Source organism: Cebus imitator, unplaced genomic scaffold (assembly GCF_001604975.1).
Source record: "Cebus imitator isolate Cc_AM_T3 unplaced genomic scaffold, Cebus_imitator-1.0 Scaffold449, whole genome shotgun sequence".
Classification (NCBI taxonomy): domain Eukaryota; kingdom Metazoa; phylum Chordata; class Mammalia; order Primates; family Cebidae; genus Cebus; species Cebus imitator.
The window spans coordinates 1,086,627-1,099,658 of NW_016107764.1; the positions used below are offsets into that span (position 1 = coordinate 1,086,627).

Below are 13,032 nucleotides of genomic sequence, written 5' to 3' on the forward strand. Positions count from 1 at the left end.
ACCCAGGACCCCGGCCAGACCTCAGGGACAGCGGGCCTCCCACCAGGACGTGGAACCCAGGACCCCGGCCAGACCTCAGGGACAGCGGGCCTCCCTCCAAGACGTGGAACCCAGGACCCCGGCCAGACCTCAGGAACAGTGGGCCTCCCTTGAGGATGCCTGTGCTGCAACCACTGGCATGGGATGGGGCCCCGTGTATGCACCAGTCAATCTGCTTCCCATGAGCAGGAGAGGAGAAGGGCCGCACTGACATGGTGCTGCTGTACCCCTGAGGGAAGCATGGCTCTGAGCCCGTGCCCAGCCTGTGGGGACGCAGCTTTGGTGAGATGCCAGGGAGGGCTGTGGCTGAGCAAGGCCCAGAGTCCAGTGCCTTTCAGGGGCCTGGGACAGCTGCTGGGCAGGGTGGAAGAGGGGCAGCTGTGAGTCCCTGAGGCTCGGCCTCAGCATTCCAGGCACAGCCCCGAGCACACACGGCCCCTGCACTGGGTATCCCCCGCTGACACCAGAGTCAACTTCCGTAACCCCAAAAGCGTGGCCTGGGGCTCCTCCCTGCTCCCCAGTCCGACGCCATCGCTGGAGGCCAGGGTCCCACTACCCCTCCAGGCGACAGTACCGGGATCTCACAGAACCAACCAAGAGGCTGTTCAGGGCACAGGCAGCCCCAGAAACCCAGGTCCTCACATCAGCCACTCGGGCTACGTACACCACCATGCTGCCTCAGGCCTGCCGGAAGGACGGGGCCGGGTGCGCCCTGAAGCCCACCCTAGAGGTGCCAGATGCTGGTGACGGGAGGGGAGCCGGAGGCACTGCCTGCTTTTGTGCCTCTTCCTCCCACATCACCGGCGGGTGCTGGGACTTCCTGGGGAGTCTCCTTCGTCCTGGCCCAGTGCTGGCCTCAGAACCAATGGACAAATAAAAAGCTGAGCGCGCCCCATGGCTGCAGCAGAGCCGGGCGGGAGCAGCGGGCTGGGACCTGCAGCTAGGCCTGTGGCTGATGGTGTGGGCAGATCCCAAGGATGGGTCCAGAGAGGGCCTCCACCCCCAGAGCCAGACGAGGGCCAGTCGGGCAGGCAGCTGGCAGGGTGGGTCCCCCCAGGCACTGTGTGCCCTGCGCCCTGTGCACCTGGGCAGGCCTCGGCTCCTGAGGGGGATGCCCGGGGCAGGCGCAGCTCCACTCCCAGGCACACCTGGGGGACTTGCCAGAGACCTAGGCTCCCCCAGGGCCTAGGTGGGAGCTAGGTTCCAGAGAGAAGTCCAGTCCTTAGTCCCAGAGCAACAGAGAGGCCAAAGACAGGCTAAGGAAGGTGGGGCCTGCCCGAGGGGCTATTCTCAGGGGGCAGGCAGGCAATCCCCTGGCACGGCAGCCAGACAGCGGGAGAGTAGGAGAGACCAAAGAACACCTCACCTCAGTAGATGGTTAAATCATGCAATTATTGTTCAGCCTGCTTCTAAAACTAGAACTCATTAAAAGCTCTCAGGGAATTTTCTTTCTCTTCTTTCACTGGCGCCATGGGAAGAGCACCTTGCGCGAGACATAATAAAACCGGGGTGTGTGCCCGTGAGTTCCCTCCCAGAACAACGAGGAAACATCACTGCGTTTCTCTATCACACCATCTCTTATAATTAGGATCTTGGCAACCATCCACCTTCAAAGACGACTATTCCAGTTAATGCAGTCACCACGCCGCATGCATTTATCCACTCAACTCGCTTACAGCCAGAGGTCAGCCAGGTCAGTGCAATGCCAACCACAGGGCAGGCCTACTGGGCTCTGCCTGGGGCCTTGGGGCCCTGCCTGGGCTATCTCCACATCCCATCCTCCGCCGTCCCAGGCCCGCCAGGTAGCCATGGCAACAGAGCAGCTGGCGTACTCTGAGCTCTGTACCTGGGTCAGGTGACGCCTGCTCAGGAGCTCCTACAGGTGACATGGGCTTGGTGGGGGGAGCGCAGAGCAGACACGGAGGGGCAGGTGGGCAGAGCCGGCGGGAAGCAGGAGGTCAGCTCTGGACCGGTGCCCCAGTGAGCCTGGCACGGGCCTGTCCCCTTCAACCCCTCCAGCCTGGGGAGGCGTGTTGCTGTCCGCCGCCCACTGCTCAGGACAGGCATCCAGTTGAGGGTTAAGTAATTGGTTCCTGGGGCTCTGGCTCTTTCTGTGCCTGGCTCTGGACCTGCGGGTGACTTTGGAGACGAATCCCACCACCCTCATCTCAGAAAGGCCAAGCGAGCGTCGGCTCTCAGAGGTCACGGCGAGGACGGCCTCGTGCTGGAGTCGGCACCTGGGCTCGAATCCCAGCTCTGCGGCGGGTGAGCTGTGTGACCCTGGCCAAGCGATGGGTCTGCTCCAAGCCACCGTCATCTCTGACAACATCAGAACGTAGGAGTGCAGCTCTCACAGAGCCCTGGTGTGGGCTGAGATGCGCATAAATCATGGCATCAGAGTCCTCCGTTAAACACACATCCTTCATGGGGTCCCAGGATAGAAACGCCCAGCCCCCGGCCCAGCCCTCCTGCACCCACCCCACCTAGCACCGACACCCATCCATTTGTGCATGCAGCAATCGGCCAGATGCCAGGCAGCGTCAGGCCTGTGAGCTGCTGCAAACGCAGCCGTGACCACGCCGCTGCCTCCACGGGGCTTACATTCCGGTGGCAAGACAGAAATCCTCACAAGAGAACCCAACAGCGTGTGAGGCGAGCACAGGGGCGGCTGGGGGGAGAGCACACCCCTGGAGTCAGGGCCCGCAGATGGAAGGGAGCCAGCGGCTCAGGCATTGGGAGGAGGGTGCTCTGGGCCTCGGACAACAGGAGCCAGGAGCAGGGGTGGCCGGGCCTACCTAGGGAACTGGGAGGCGTCCGGGGTGGGGAGTCCAACGGGAGTGAGGGGCAGCTGTGCCTTTCCCGTGGAGGGTCACAGCAACGCACGCCCCTACTCCCAACCTTCTTCCAGCAGAATGTAAGAGAAGGGATGCTGTAGGGCTTCTGAGGCTCGGCTTCCTTCTGGCTCTGCCAGGGTCCTGGCAGCATCCTCCAGGGCCCAGCCTCTGCACCGGGAAGAAGCCAGGCCACGGGAGAGGCCAAGCGTGGAGCTCCAGCCCAGAGCCCAGCCCGCATCCCAGCAAACAGCCAATGTGAGATGTGGGCACATGAGAGACTCCACCCTCGGCTCTCCAGGCTGCTGGGCAGGGGAAGCGGTCTCGGCTTTGCCCGGGGGCAAGTTCTGGCCCACAGCATCCATGAGCTTCCCCTGCGGAAGCGAGGCGAGGGCCGGGGAGGAGTGAAGGAGTACCAGAGCCAGGGGCGGGTGGCCGGGGCAGCACCTGTTTTCATGGGAGCTCTGGAAAGTGGGCATGACTGCAGTGTGCCTGTGATGGGCAAAATCGGAGAGGGGAACGTGAGGGCGCAAGATGGGCGTGTGGGGGTGGGATGGCCAGGCAGGAGCCACGGGCTAGCTGTGGTGCAAGCAGCCCACCGGTGCCCCTGGAGAGGCGCAGGCCGGGCCCCTAGAGGCCGGGGACACACTCTTCTAAGAGCTCTGTTTCTCCATGACATGAGAAGCAAGGTCAAGGTCAAGGTCATCAGTGGAGTGAGGACACGGAAAGAGCAGACATGACACAGACCACAGGAAGACTGTCCTGGGCCCTCAGGACGCCCCCTAAGCCCCAAAGCACCTTGAGCATGGAGTCCTGCTCCTGGCTGCACGGGACCTGCCAAGTGCCCCTCAGAGGCCCAGAGAGCCGGTTCCCAACCCCATACCAGACCAAGGCAGGCAGAACACCCTCACCAGGTGCCCGCCAGTACAGACCCACAGCCCAACACAACACAGAAGCATACCCAACAGCCAGGGCTCTTCGCTGGGCAGCAAGACTTCGCCTCCCCCACACTTGGCACACAGCGTGAGGGGGGCCACGTGTCAGAGCACGGCTCGCCTTTCCTGCCCCAGGAAGCCCCAGGACCCCACGTGAAGAAGGCCCAGGATCTCGGCACTTCCGAGGCTCGAGTGCTTTCCTTCCTTAGGCGGCCACAAGACACAGCAAGCCCCTCCCCGAAGCAGCCACACCGCAGGCCATCAGCAGCACCCACAGCTGTAGTCAACTGGGCTCAGGGGCACGACACCCCAGCTGGCGGCAGTGCGAGGCTAACCCCTTGGTGGACAGTGAGCTGCTGAGCCAACATCAAAGCCCAGGGTTCACCTGCTCACCCTGGAGCCTGGCCACATTCCCGAGGGGGAAGGTCAGGAGGCTGGAAGGAGGGAGGGGCAGGTGTTGGTCCCCAGCGTGACAGGAGGGTGGGTGTGGGGAAGGTGGACAGCGAGGGCCACACCTCCCAGCCCGGGTTCTTCCCAGGCCGCAGTTACACTCCACCATGGCACTTTCGCCCTGTAGCCAGCAAAGGCTGGTGTCACCATGCCCATTTTACAGATAAGTAAACTGAGGCTCCAGGAGAGACCTGCTCAGGGTCACATGGCCCAGTGGTGCGGCTGTGGCTGGGCCCAGGATCCTGGACCAGCTCCTACTTCTCCCTGGCTAGAAGACACCTGAGCCTGCCGGCTCCCCTCCGCAGGGGACAAGGAAGCCTCCTGGAGACCTGGCTGCCATCTCTCCCACCAGCCTGGCAGCCGGACAGCACTGGCCTCCTCGGATCGAGGGTCATCTCCTGCTAACTGGATGCTATCGGCGTCCAGATGCCACCTGTTGGCTCTGGCCTGGCACATCTGCCCACACACTGGGGGGATGCATTTTAGCCCTATGGGGGCCTCAGCAGGCAGGAAGAGGGGCTGGAGTAGGGGCAGGAAAGGAGGGCCTCACTTGCCCAGCCTTGGCACTAAGCTTCCCCTTAGTGCCACCCTATTCCCCAACTTAGCCAAATAAAAAAGGTGACCTAGGCCACACCTGGGGGTGCAGGGACAGGGGCGGGGCGGCCCACCCAGGGGCAACAAGGGAGCCCGAGGCCAGGAGGAAAGAGCGAACTGCTCCAGGGTCTGCCAGGCCGGAACCCCCGGGGACCTGAGAGGACGCAGGGTGGCCAGAGGGAAGGCGGAGGGAGGTGTGCGGAAGGGCGCTGGAGGGGAGAAGCGGCGAAGGCCAACAGGGTGTGGAGAGCCCTGGGCAGAACTGGAGGGCTGGGCCTGCAGGGGTGAGCCAGGGATCACTTGCTTATACCCAGGATCGCCTCGCTCGCACCCGGGGATCGCCTGGCTCGCACCCGGGACCGCCTCGCTCGCACCCGGGACCGCCTCGCTCTTGCACCCGGGATCGCCTCGCTCGCACCCGGGGATCGCCTCGCTCGCACCCGGGACCGCCTCGCTCGCACCCGGGACCGCCTCGCTCTTGCACCGGGGACCGCCTCGCTCGCACCCGGGACCGCCTCGCTCGCACCCGGGGACCGCCTCGCTCGCACCCGGGACCGCCTCGCTCTCGCACCGGGGACCGCCTCGCTCGCACCCGGGACCGCCTCGCTCGCACCCGGGGACCGCCTCGCTCGCACCCGGGACCGCCTCGCTCGCACCCGGGACCGCCTCGCTCGCACCCGGGGATCGCCTCGCTCGCACCCGGGGATCGCCTGGCTATCACCCGGGGATTGCCTCGCTCGCACCGGGGATCGCCTTGCTCACACCTGGGGCAACAATAAGAGCCCCAATACCAGACTGCGGGCTGTCCCTCACCTTTCACGCCCTCACCCACAGGGTCACAGGGACTCCTGGCGGGCATAGCACCTTGCAGACACCACCTCAAGGGCCTTCCCCTTCCCAACCACCTGTCAGGGGCTGGACACCAGGGCTCAGAGAGCGACCTGGGAGGACCGGCATGACAGTGCCAGCCAGGACTCTGGGCATGGTTCTGGCCTGGGCTCCTGGCGGCAGCTGGAGGCCTTGCTGTGCAGCCATGGGCACCCTGGCTCCTCTGGGAGTCCCACCACTCAGTGCAGAGGACAGAAGCAGCTGTCCTGGAAGCCAGCTCTCTCCAGGCCAAGGCCAAGAGGAAGCGGGGCCAGTCAGCAGGGTCCATACGGGTCAGCAGAGCTGCGGGCGCTTGGAGGGCCTGGCTGGACAGGCGGACGGCCAAGGGCAGCGGACAGCCTGCAGGGAGCTGCCGCTGCGGGATGAGCAGTGCTCCTAGATGCGACATAACTGGATGTCCAGACGCCTCCTCACCCACGCCCATGCTCATGCTGCTGCTCAAACACAATTAAAGCCCACACTTCCGGCGATGAGATGGGAATGGCCTCTCCATCTTCTCCATCCAGACAGGGCCACTGGCCAGGAGGCTGCCTGTCCCTGCGGCATCTGGATACCCAACAGCCAGAATCCTGGGAGGCAAGAGCTCTAGCCCGGGACCAGCACCAGGGAACACCCAAGGCTGCAAGGCCAGAGACAGGGGATCTCAGCTCAGGTAGGAAGGGGGACAGGCAATGCTCCGGGACCCCTCAAGCTGCCTCCCATCTAAGCAACCCGTATGCAGGCTCAGCTCCCACTGGTGACTGGCGCGACTCCTCCCACTACGAACCTCACCTGGGAGATGGCGGGCAGCCCCAGGTCAAAGGCACAGTGCAAATGCCAGGCCTAGAGGCCCCGCACCCTCCAGAGACAGACGGCACTCGGGTCGGGGTCAGACTGCCTGGGTTCCAGCCCCGAGGACTCTCACACTGGGAAGTGGGCCTGCAGTCCTCCCTGGAGGGAGTTTGTGCACTGAGCCATCCCGGGCCCTGCTCACTCTCAGGTGGCCGCTCTGCCCTTTAACACCCAGTGTACACAGCTGGGGCAGGGCCTGTCTGGTGGAGACTCCCAGTACCACGGAGAGGGCCAGGGCCCCACGCAGGCCAAGGACGGCCGCACTGCAGACAGTGAGCAGCCACGGAACGCACCGGGAGCAGGCCGCCCCTCGCCGGCAGCCCTCACCCTCCACCGGCACCTGGGCGGCTCCTCTTCTGCTCCAGGATAAACGTTACCGTATTTATCAAGTCTGTTCTCACACAGACAGAAAAAGAAAGACGCCCGGCAGAAACCAGTAAAGACAAACGCGGCCTGGAGGCCGGCCATTGCCCAGACTCGGGCTGGGGATGTTCTGGGGCTGGCCCAGCCTCTCCCTGCACCTCCCACACAGCCCCGCAGCGTGGCTCTGCAGGACGTCTTGTGCACGTGGATGAGACGCTACCTGTGGCAGCTGAGGCCACCCTGGAGGCCAGCAGTGAGGGCTCAGCACAGGCCTAGCACTGGGGACAGGCATGCTATCATCAGGGAGGGGGCGCCCACTGTCATGGGAGGGGGAAGTCACTCACAGGGGAGGGGGCGGTCCCTGTCATGGGAAATGGAGGTGGTCACTCATGGGAGGGGGGGTGGTCGCTGTGGGGAGGGGGGTAGTCACTGTCATGGGGAAAGGGGTGGTCACTGTGGAGGAGGGAGAAGGTCACTGTCATGAGGGAGGGAGGTGTCACTCATGGGGGAGGGAGGTGTCACTCATGGGGGAGGGGTGGACACTGTGGAGGAGGGAGGAGGTCACTGCCATGGGGGAGGGAGGTGTCACTCATGGGACAGGAACTGGTCACTGTGGGGGAGGGAGGTGTCACTCATGGGGGAGGGTTGGTCATTGTCAGGGAGGGTGGTCATTATGGGAGAAGGTGGTGGTCACTGTGGTGGGAGGGGTGGCCACTGTGGGGGAGGGGTGGTCATTGTGGAGGAGGGTGGTCATTATGGAGGAAAGTGGTGGTCACTATGGTGGGAGGGGTGGCCACAGTGGGGGAAGGGCAGTCACTGTCTCTGGGGGCGCCGGCCAGTTTGACATGCTTATTCTGTAAGTTCCAGCAGGTTGTGCAGAGCCCACTACTCCAGGCTCTGGGGATGGGACTGATGCCAGGCAGGCGAGGGCTGCTTACCATCTGTTGGGGCAGGGACCTACCAGAGACCCCCTCAGGAAGCAGTAGGCAGGGAAACAGGGCAGTTGAGCACGGTGGGGAGGGCCTCCCTGAGGAGAGCACACCATGGAAGCAGCAATGCTCAGATCGGGGTGGGTGCTCAGGGGCACATGGAAGCCAGCAGGGTCCTCAGGGTGGGTCTCAGTGCTCAGATTGGGGGGGTGCTCAGGGGCACATGGAAGCCAGCAAGGGTCCTCAGGGTGGGTCTCAGTGCTCAGATTGGGGGGGTGCTCAGGGGCACATGGAAGCCAGCAAGGGTCCTCAGGGTGGGTCTCAGTGCTCAGATTGGGGGGGTGCTCAGGGGCACATGGAAGCCAGCAAGGGTCCTCAGGGTGGGTCTCAGTGCTCAGATTGGGGGGGTGCTCAGGGGCACATGGAAGCCAGCAAGGGTCCTCAGGGGGGGTTCCGGTGCTCGGATGGGGGGGGTGCTCAGGGGCACATGGAAGCCAGCAAGGGTCCTCAGGGTGGGTCCCGGCGGCCCCAACAGCCTCCCCAGGAGGGGCAGGACACCCTCACTCAGAATCCAACTGCACCAGGCCTGGGAGGCCACAGCGCCAAGGTCACTGCCCAGACCCGAGGCTGGCATAGTCTCCACTGCCTCCTGCCCAGTCACCCCCGGGCCTCCTGAGCCAGCCATACGGCACCCAAGGGTCCTCTGAGAGCCCACCCTCCCACAGGGTCCACTACACTCTGCCTATGGCCACATGGGCTCTCCAAGCTGGCAGGTCCCTGAGGACAGGACATCCCTCTACCTGCCCACTTCACAGATGAAACAACCAAGACCAATCAAGGTTTAGAGTCATCCAGCCAGTGAGTGGGCACGGGCCCAAAGCCAGGACAGCATGTCCCCAGTTGGGCCTGCGTTTTGTCCCAAGGATGATGCTGGGGAGGACAAAGGAAAGGGATGCTGGGCGGGGCCGACAGTCCCAGCAGACAGGAGCCCCCAACACCACCCCGACCCACACCCTGCCTGACAGCAGGCCACAGATGCTGAGGAAACCCAGAACAAGGAGAAGGGCGGTGCCCAGGAACTGGCTGACGCTGGTCCCCGCCTGGGCCTCAGGTGCCCCACATGTTCACACCCCCACTATCCACCTAGGAAGTCCTTGAGGGCTGGCCATGTAGGGGGCTCATTCGGACCTCAAATCTCCCTGGGAGACTTCTAAACCCATACAACCTTGCGAATTCCAAAGTCCCCAGTGAATGTGGGAGGGGAGAAGAGGGGAGAAGTACTGGCTTCCAGAGGAACGGGCTGCAGCCAGCCGAGGTGCGTGATACAGTCCCACAAACCCCGCCGCCCACCCCCCGCCCTGTTCAGGCTGCAAAGATGGCTCCAGAGCCACTGAACCGGCAGGGCCTGAGACATGGGGCCTCCGCTGCGTCTCAGCTTCTCAGTCGTCACACCGGAGCCACTGTCACAGAGCCACTGCAGACCCGGGGGAGGGCCTCCTGAAGGCTAATGACAATTTGTGTTTTGTTTTTCCCATTTGCAGAGACCAAAGGGAGGGAGGGCTGCAGTGTGATGTGTGCTCAGCACAGGTGCCTTCCAAGAACCACCCCGTCACCCTCTGTCCCGGACCTGCTGTTTGCTGGCACGAGGCTCCACATCCTCTGAGACCCCAGCTGCAGGCAAGGAAACAGGCTGGGAGGGCCAGGCTGGCCATGGGGCCTGCCTATGTGGTCCCCCTCCTAGTCCCCCTGCTACTCGTCCTTAGCACAGTGCTGAGCTGTGAGGGATCCCAAGGGCCACAGGCAAAGCCCAACCCACCCGGGTCCTCTGATCTGGATGCAGGCCCAGGCCCTTGAGTGAATTCGGTTCAGCCCAGAGCCCCAGCTCCTCTCCCGCCCTGAACCGGCCCCTCCATCCCTCGGCTCAGAGCCCCGGCCCCTCTCCCGCCCAGACCCAGGCCCCCCATCTCTCCACTGACAACTGCAGTGGCCTCCACGTGGGGCACCCTTGCCCCAGGAAAGGCCGCTACTCGGCCCACACTCGCCACACAGAGCGCCAGAGGAAACTTGGGGCTAGGATGCCAGATGGACAGGCCCTCACACAGAGGACCGCGGGTGGGGCAGCCGGCCCAAGCCTCCACTCCTCTGAACCCCGTCCTGCACCAGCATGAGCCCTCACAAGGCCCTGGGAACAGGACTCCCAGCCTGGACAGGGAGAACCAGCACCTGAGTGAAGGCGCCACACCAGAACCCCAAGACCCGTTCCGTGGATGCTGCCAAGCTAGCTGCCAGGAGGCTGGAGGTGGGCCAGCTCTGCTGTTGCGCAGGAGCCCCGCCTCCCCTGCGTGCTGCCCTCTCCCACCTCCTCACGCCCAAAGCCCTGTGTCGGGGGGGGTCTGGGGCCTTTGGCAGGAGGAGCTTCTGTGAGCGGCCTCCACCCCTCGGACTCAATCAACAAGCAGTGCCTCCCCTCTCCGCACGTCACTCTGCCCCACAAGGGACGGCTGAGCCTGGCTGCCCACTGGGCTGTGACGGGACCTTCCCAGGAGGATCTCGGTTCTGGCACAAAGGGGAAGCAGGTGCGTCTGCCTCTCTGGACATGAAGGCTTCAGGCTGGCACTCCTGGAGGAGCTTCTGGGCTCCCGTTTCTCTGCTTCTCCAGGAACAGTGGGCCTCACTGTGCCAGCAGGGAGCTATGGAAACCTTCTCTGTGCTTCAGGTGGTTCTCTGGAGCATCTCAGCAAGAGCAAAGGGCTCATCCAGCCCCAGAGAGAAGCCACAGGCCCAGAGCCGGTGCCTTTCTCCCTGGGGAGCTCAAGGATGGGAAAGGGTGAAGGGGAGGACACCTCACGGAGGTGGCAGGGCCCTGAACGCAGGTCTCAAGAAATGGGCACTCCTCCACCAGGCCAATGTAAGGGGTGCCACAGCAGAGGCACAGAGGTGGCGGCCAGGGAAGGAAGGGGCAAGGGAGAAGTGGGCTGGGCCCCAGCACTGTGCATATCCCCTTCCTTCAAGGGTGCAAGGCCTGCTCCCGGGGAAAGCAGAGCTGGCCACAGGTCCTAAGCCAGTGACTTAGCTGACTTACTGGCAGGCCTCTGCTTTTCTAGAAGAATCGGCTCTTAGCAGACATTTGTTCTGTAAACCCAGCCCCTGGGAGCTTCAGAGTGGGAAGGCCCTAGCACCTTCTACAGATGAGGGGGCCAGAAGAAGGGAAGGACATTCAGGGTCACACACAGAGGCTCAGATACCACCGCCAACAGAGCGTGTCCCCACCATGCTGCCTGACTCCTGTGTTCTAAGTGCACTCAGTACTCAAGGGAGAAGCAGCTCACTCACACATGCATGCACACATGCACACACATTCACACATATGCACTCACACATGCACGCACACACATTCACTCACACATGCATGCACCCACACATGCACACACATGCACTCACACATGCCCAAACATGCACTCACATGTACTCACATACACATGCACACACACTCACATGCACACACACTCACATGCACACACATGAACAAATACACATGCACTCACGTGCGCACACACACGCACGAACACACATGCACGAACACACATGCACTCACATGCACACACACATATTCACATGCACTCATGCACACACATGCACTCACACATGCACTCACACATGCACTCACACATGCACTCATGAACATACATGCACTCACACATGCCCACACACTCATGCACACATATGTACTCAAACACATGTATTCACATACATGCACTCACATATGCACACACTCACACATGCACGCACACACACACGGACTCACACACACATACACACCTGCCTGGACTCGTGTGCCTCTTAGGATACTTTGTTTTCGCAACTGTCTCGAAGAGATTACCCATGGTCTAGAGACATGTTTGGCAGCCGGCATTATACACAGGAAATCTTTAAAGGAACCAAGAATAAGCCACACCCAGTGCTCACATTCTACAGTTGCACCCCGACAGCTCACCCCACCAACTGCTGGCAGCACCACCAAATTGCAGGTTCAGCTCTGAGCAATTTATTCCAGCTTTCAGGAAAATTTACTGGGAACTGCATTAAGTACCAAATCACCTTCACTGGAGCTAAACAGCCTCCTGAAGTCTAACCACGCAGCAAGGCAAATGGCCTCAGTGACCGAGGGGCTACCCCAGCACAGGCCCTGGCCCCTCGCCAGAGGGCCATGCCCTATTAAGGAGAGCCCCGGAAGGAGGGCATGAGGATGGGTCTCCCAGATTCCCATATCTCCCTGACTGGACCCAAAGGCCAGAGAGAGGTGGTCAGCATGGTCAAGGCCATGGGGGCCTGGTTCCAGCCCCTCCAGGCCAAGGGCAAGCAATGGTGCAGCAGGGCTGGCACCTGGGCTCCCCAGGTCCCCAGCCTCCACGAGTGCAGTGTGGACAGTGAGCGTGCTGGCCCGCGCCGACCTCACCTCCATCTGCAGGATGGCCTCCTCCCGCAGCCGGATGGCCTCCAGGTCCTCCTCAGTGATGTCTGGGAGCAGCGCCTGCTCCTGGCCCTGCCACACGTTGTCACTCCCATTAAAGATCTTCTCATCATCAGCCAGCTCCACAAATGGGGCCTGGGGACTCTGCCGATGACAGACAGACCTCATTAGCACTGACACCCCCATTACCGCTTATACCCCCATTACCACCACTGATACCCCATTACCACTGACACCCCACATTACCACCACTGACACCCCCATTACCACCGACACCCCACATTACCACCACTGACGCCCCACATTACCACCACTGACACCCCCATTACCACTGACACCCCCATTACCACTACTGACACCATTACCACTAACACGCCCATTACCACCACTGACACCCCCATTACCACTACTGACACCATTACCACTGACACCCCCATTACCACCACTGACACCCCACATTACCACCACTGACGCCCCACATTACCACCACTGATACCCCCATTACCACTGACACCCCCATTACCACTACTGACACCCCACATTACCACCACTGACACCCCACATTACCACCACTGATACCCCCCATTACCACTACTGACACACCCATTACCACTGACACCCCCATTACCACCACTGACACCCCCCCATTACCACCACTGACACCCCCATTACCACCACTGACACCCCACATTACCACCACT

General features: G+C 62.3%; 1 protein-coding gene across 6 annotated transcripts in view; it reads right to left on the bottom strand.

Annotated features, from left to right (window-relative positions):
• Positions 1 to 13,032, bottom strand: part of TSNARE1 (t-SNARE domain containing 1) — a 136,486-nt gene that overhangs the window by 15,972 nt on the left and 107,482 nt on the right. For 5 of the 6 annotated variants that reach the window (XM_037732497.1, XM_037732496.1, XM_037732495.1 and 2 more), the window contains one exon: positions 12,317 to 12,478. In XM_037732497.1, the coding sequence (XP_037588425.1) occupies positions 12,317 to 12,478 (162 nt within the window). The remainder of the gene's footprint in view (positions 1 to 12,316; positions 12,479 to 13,032) is intronic. The other variant, XM_037732494.1, reaches the window with a different exon arrangement.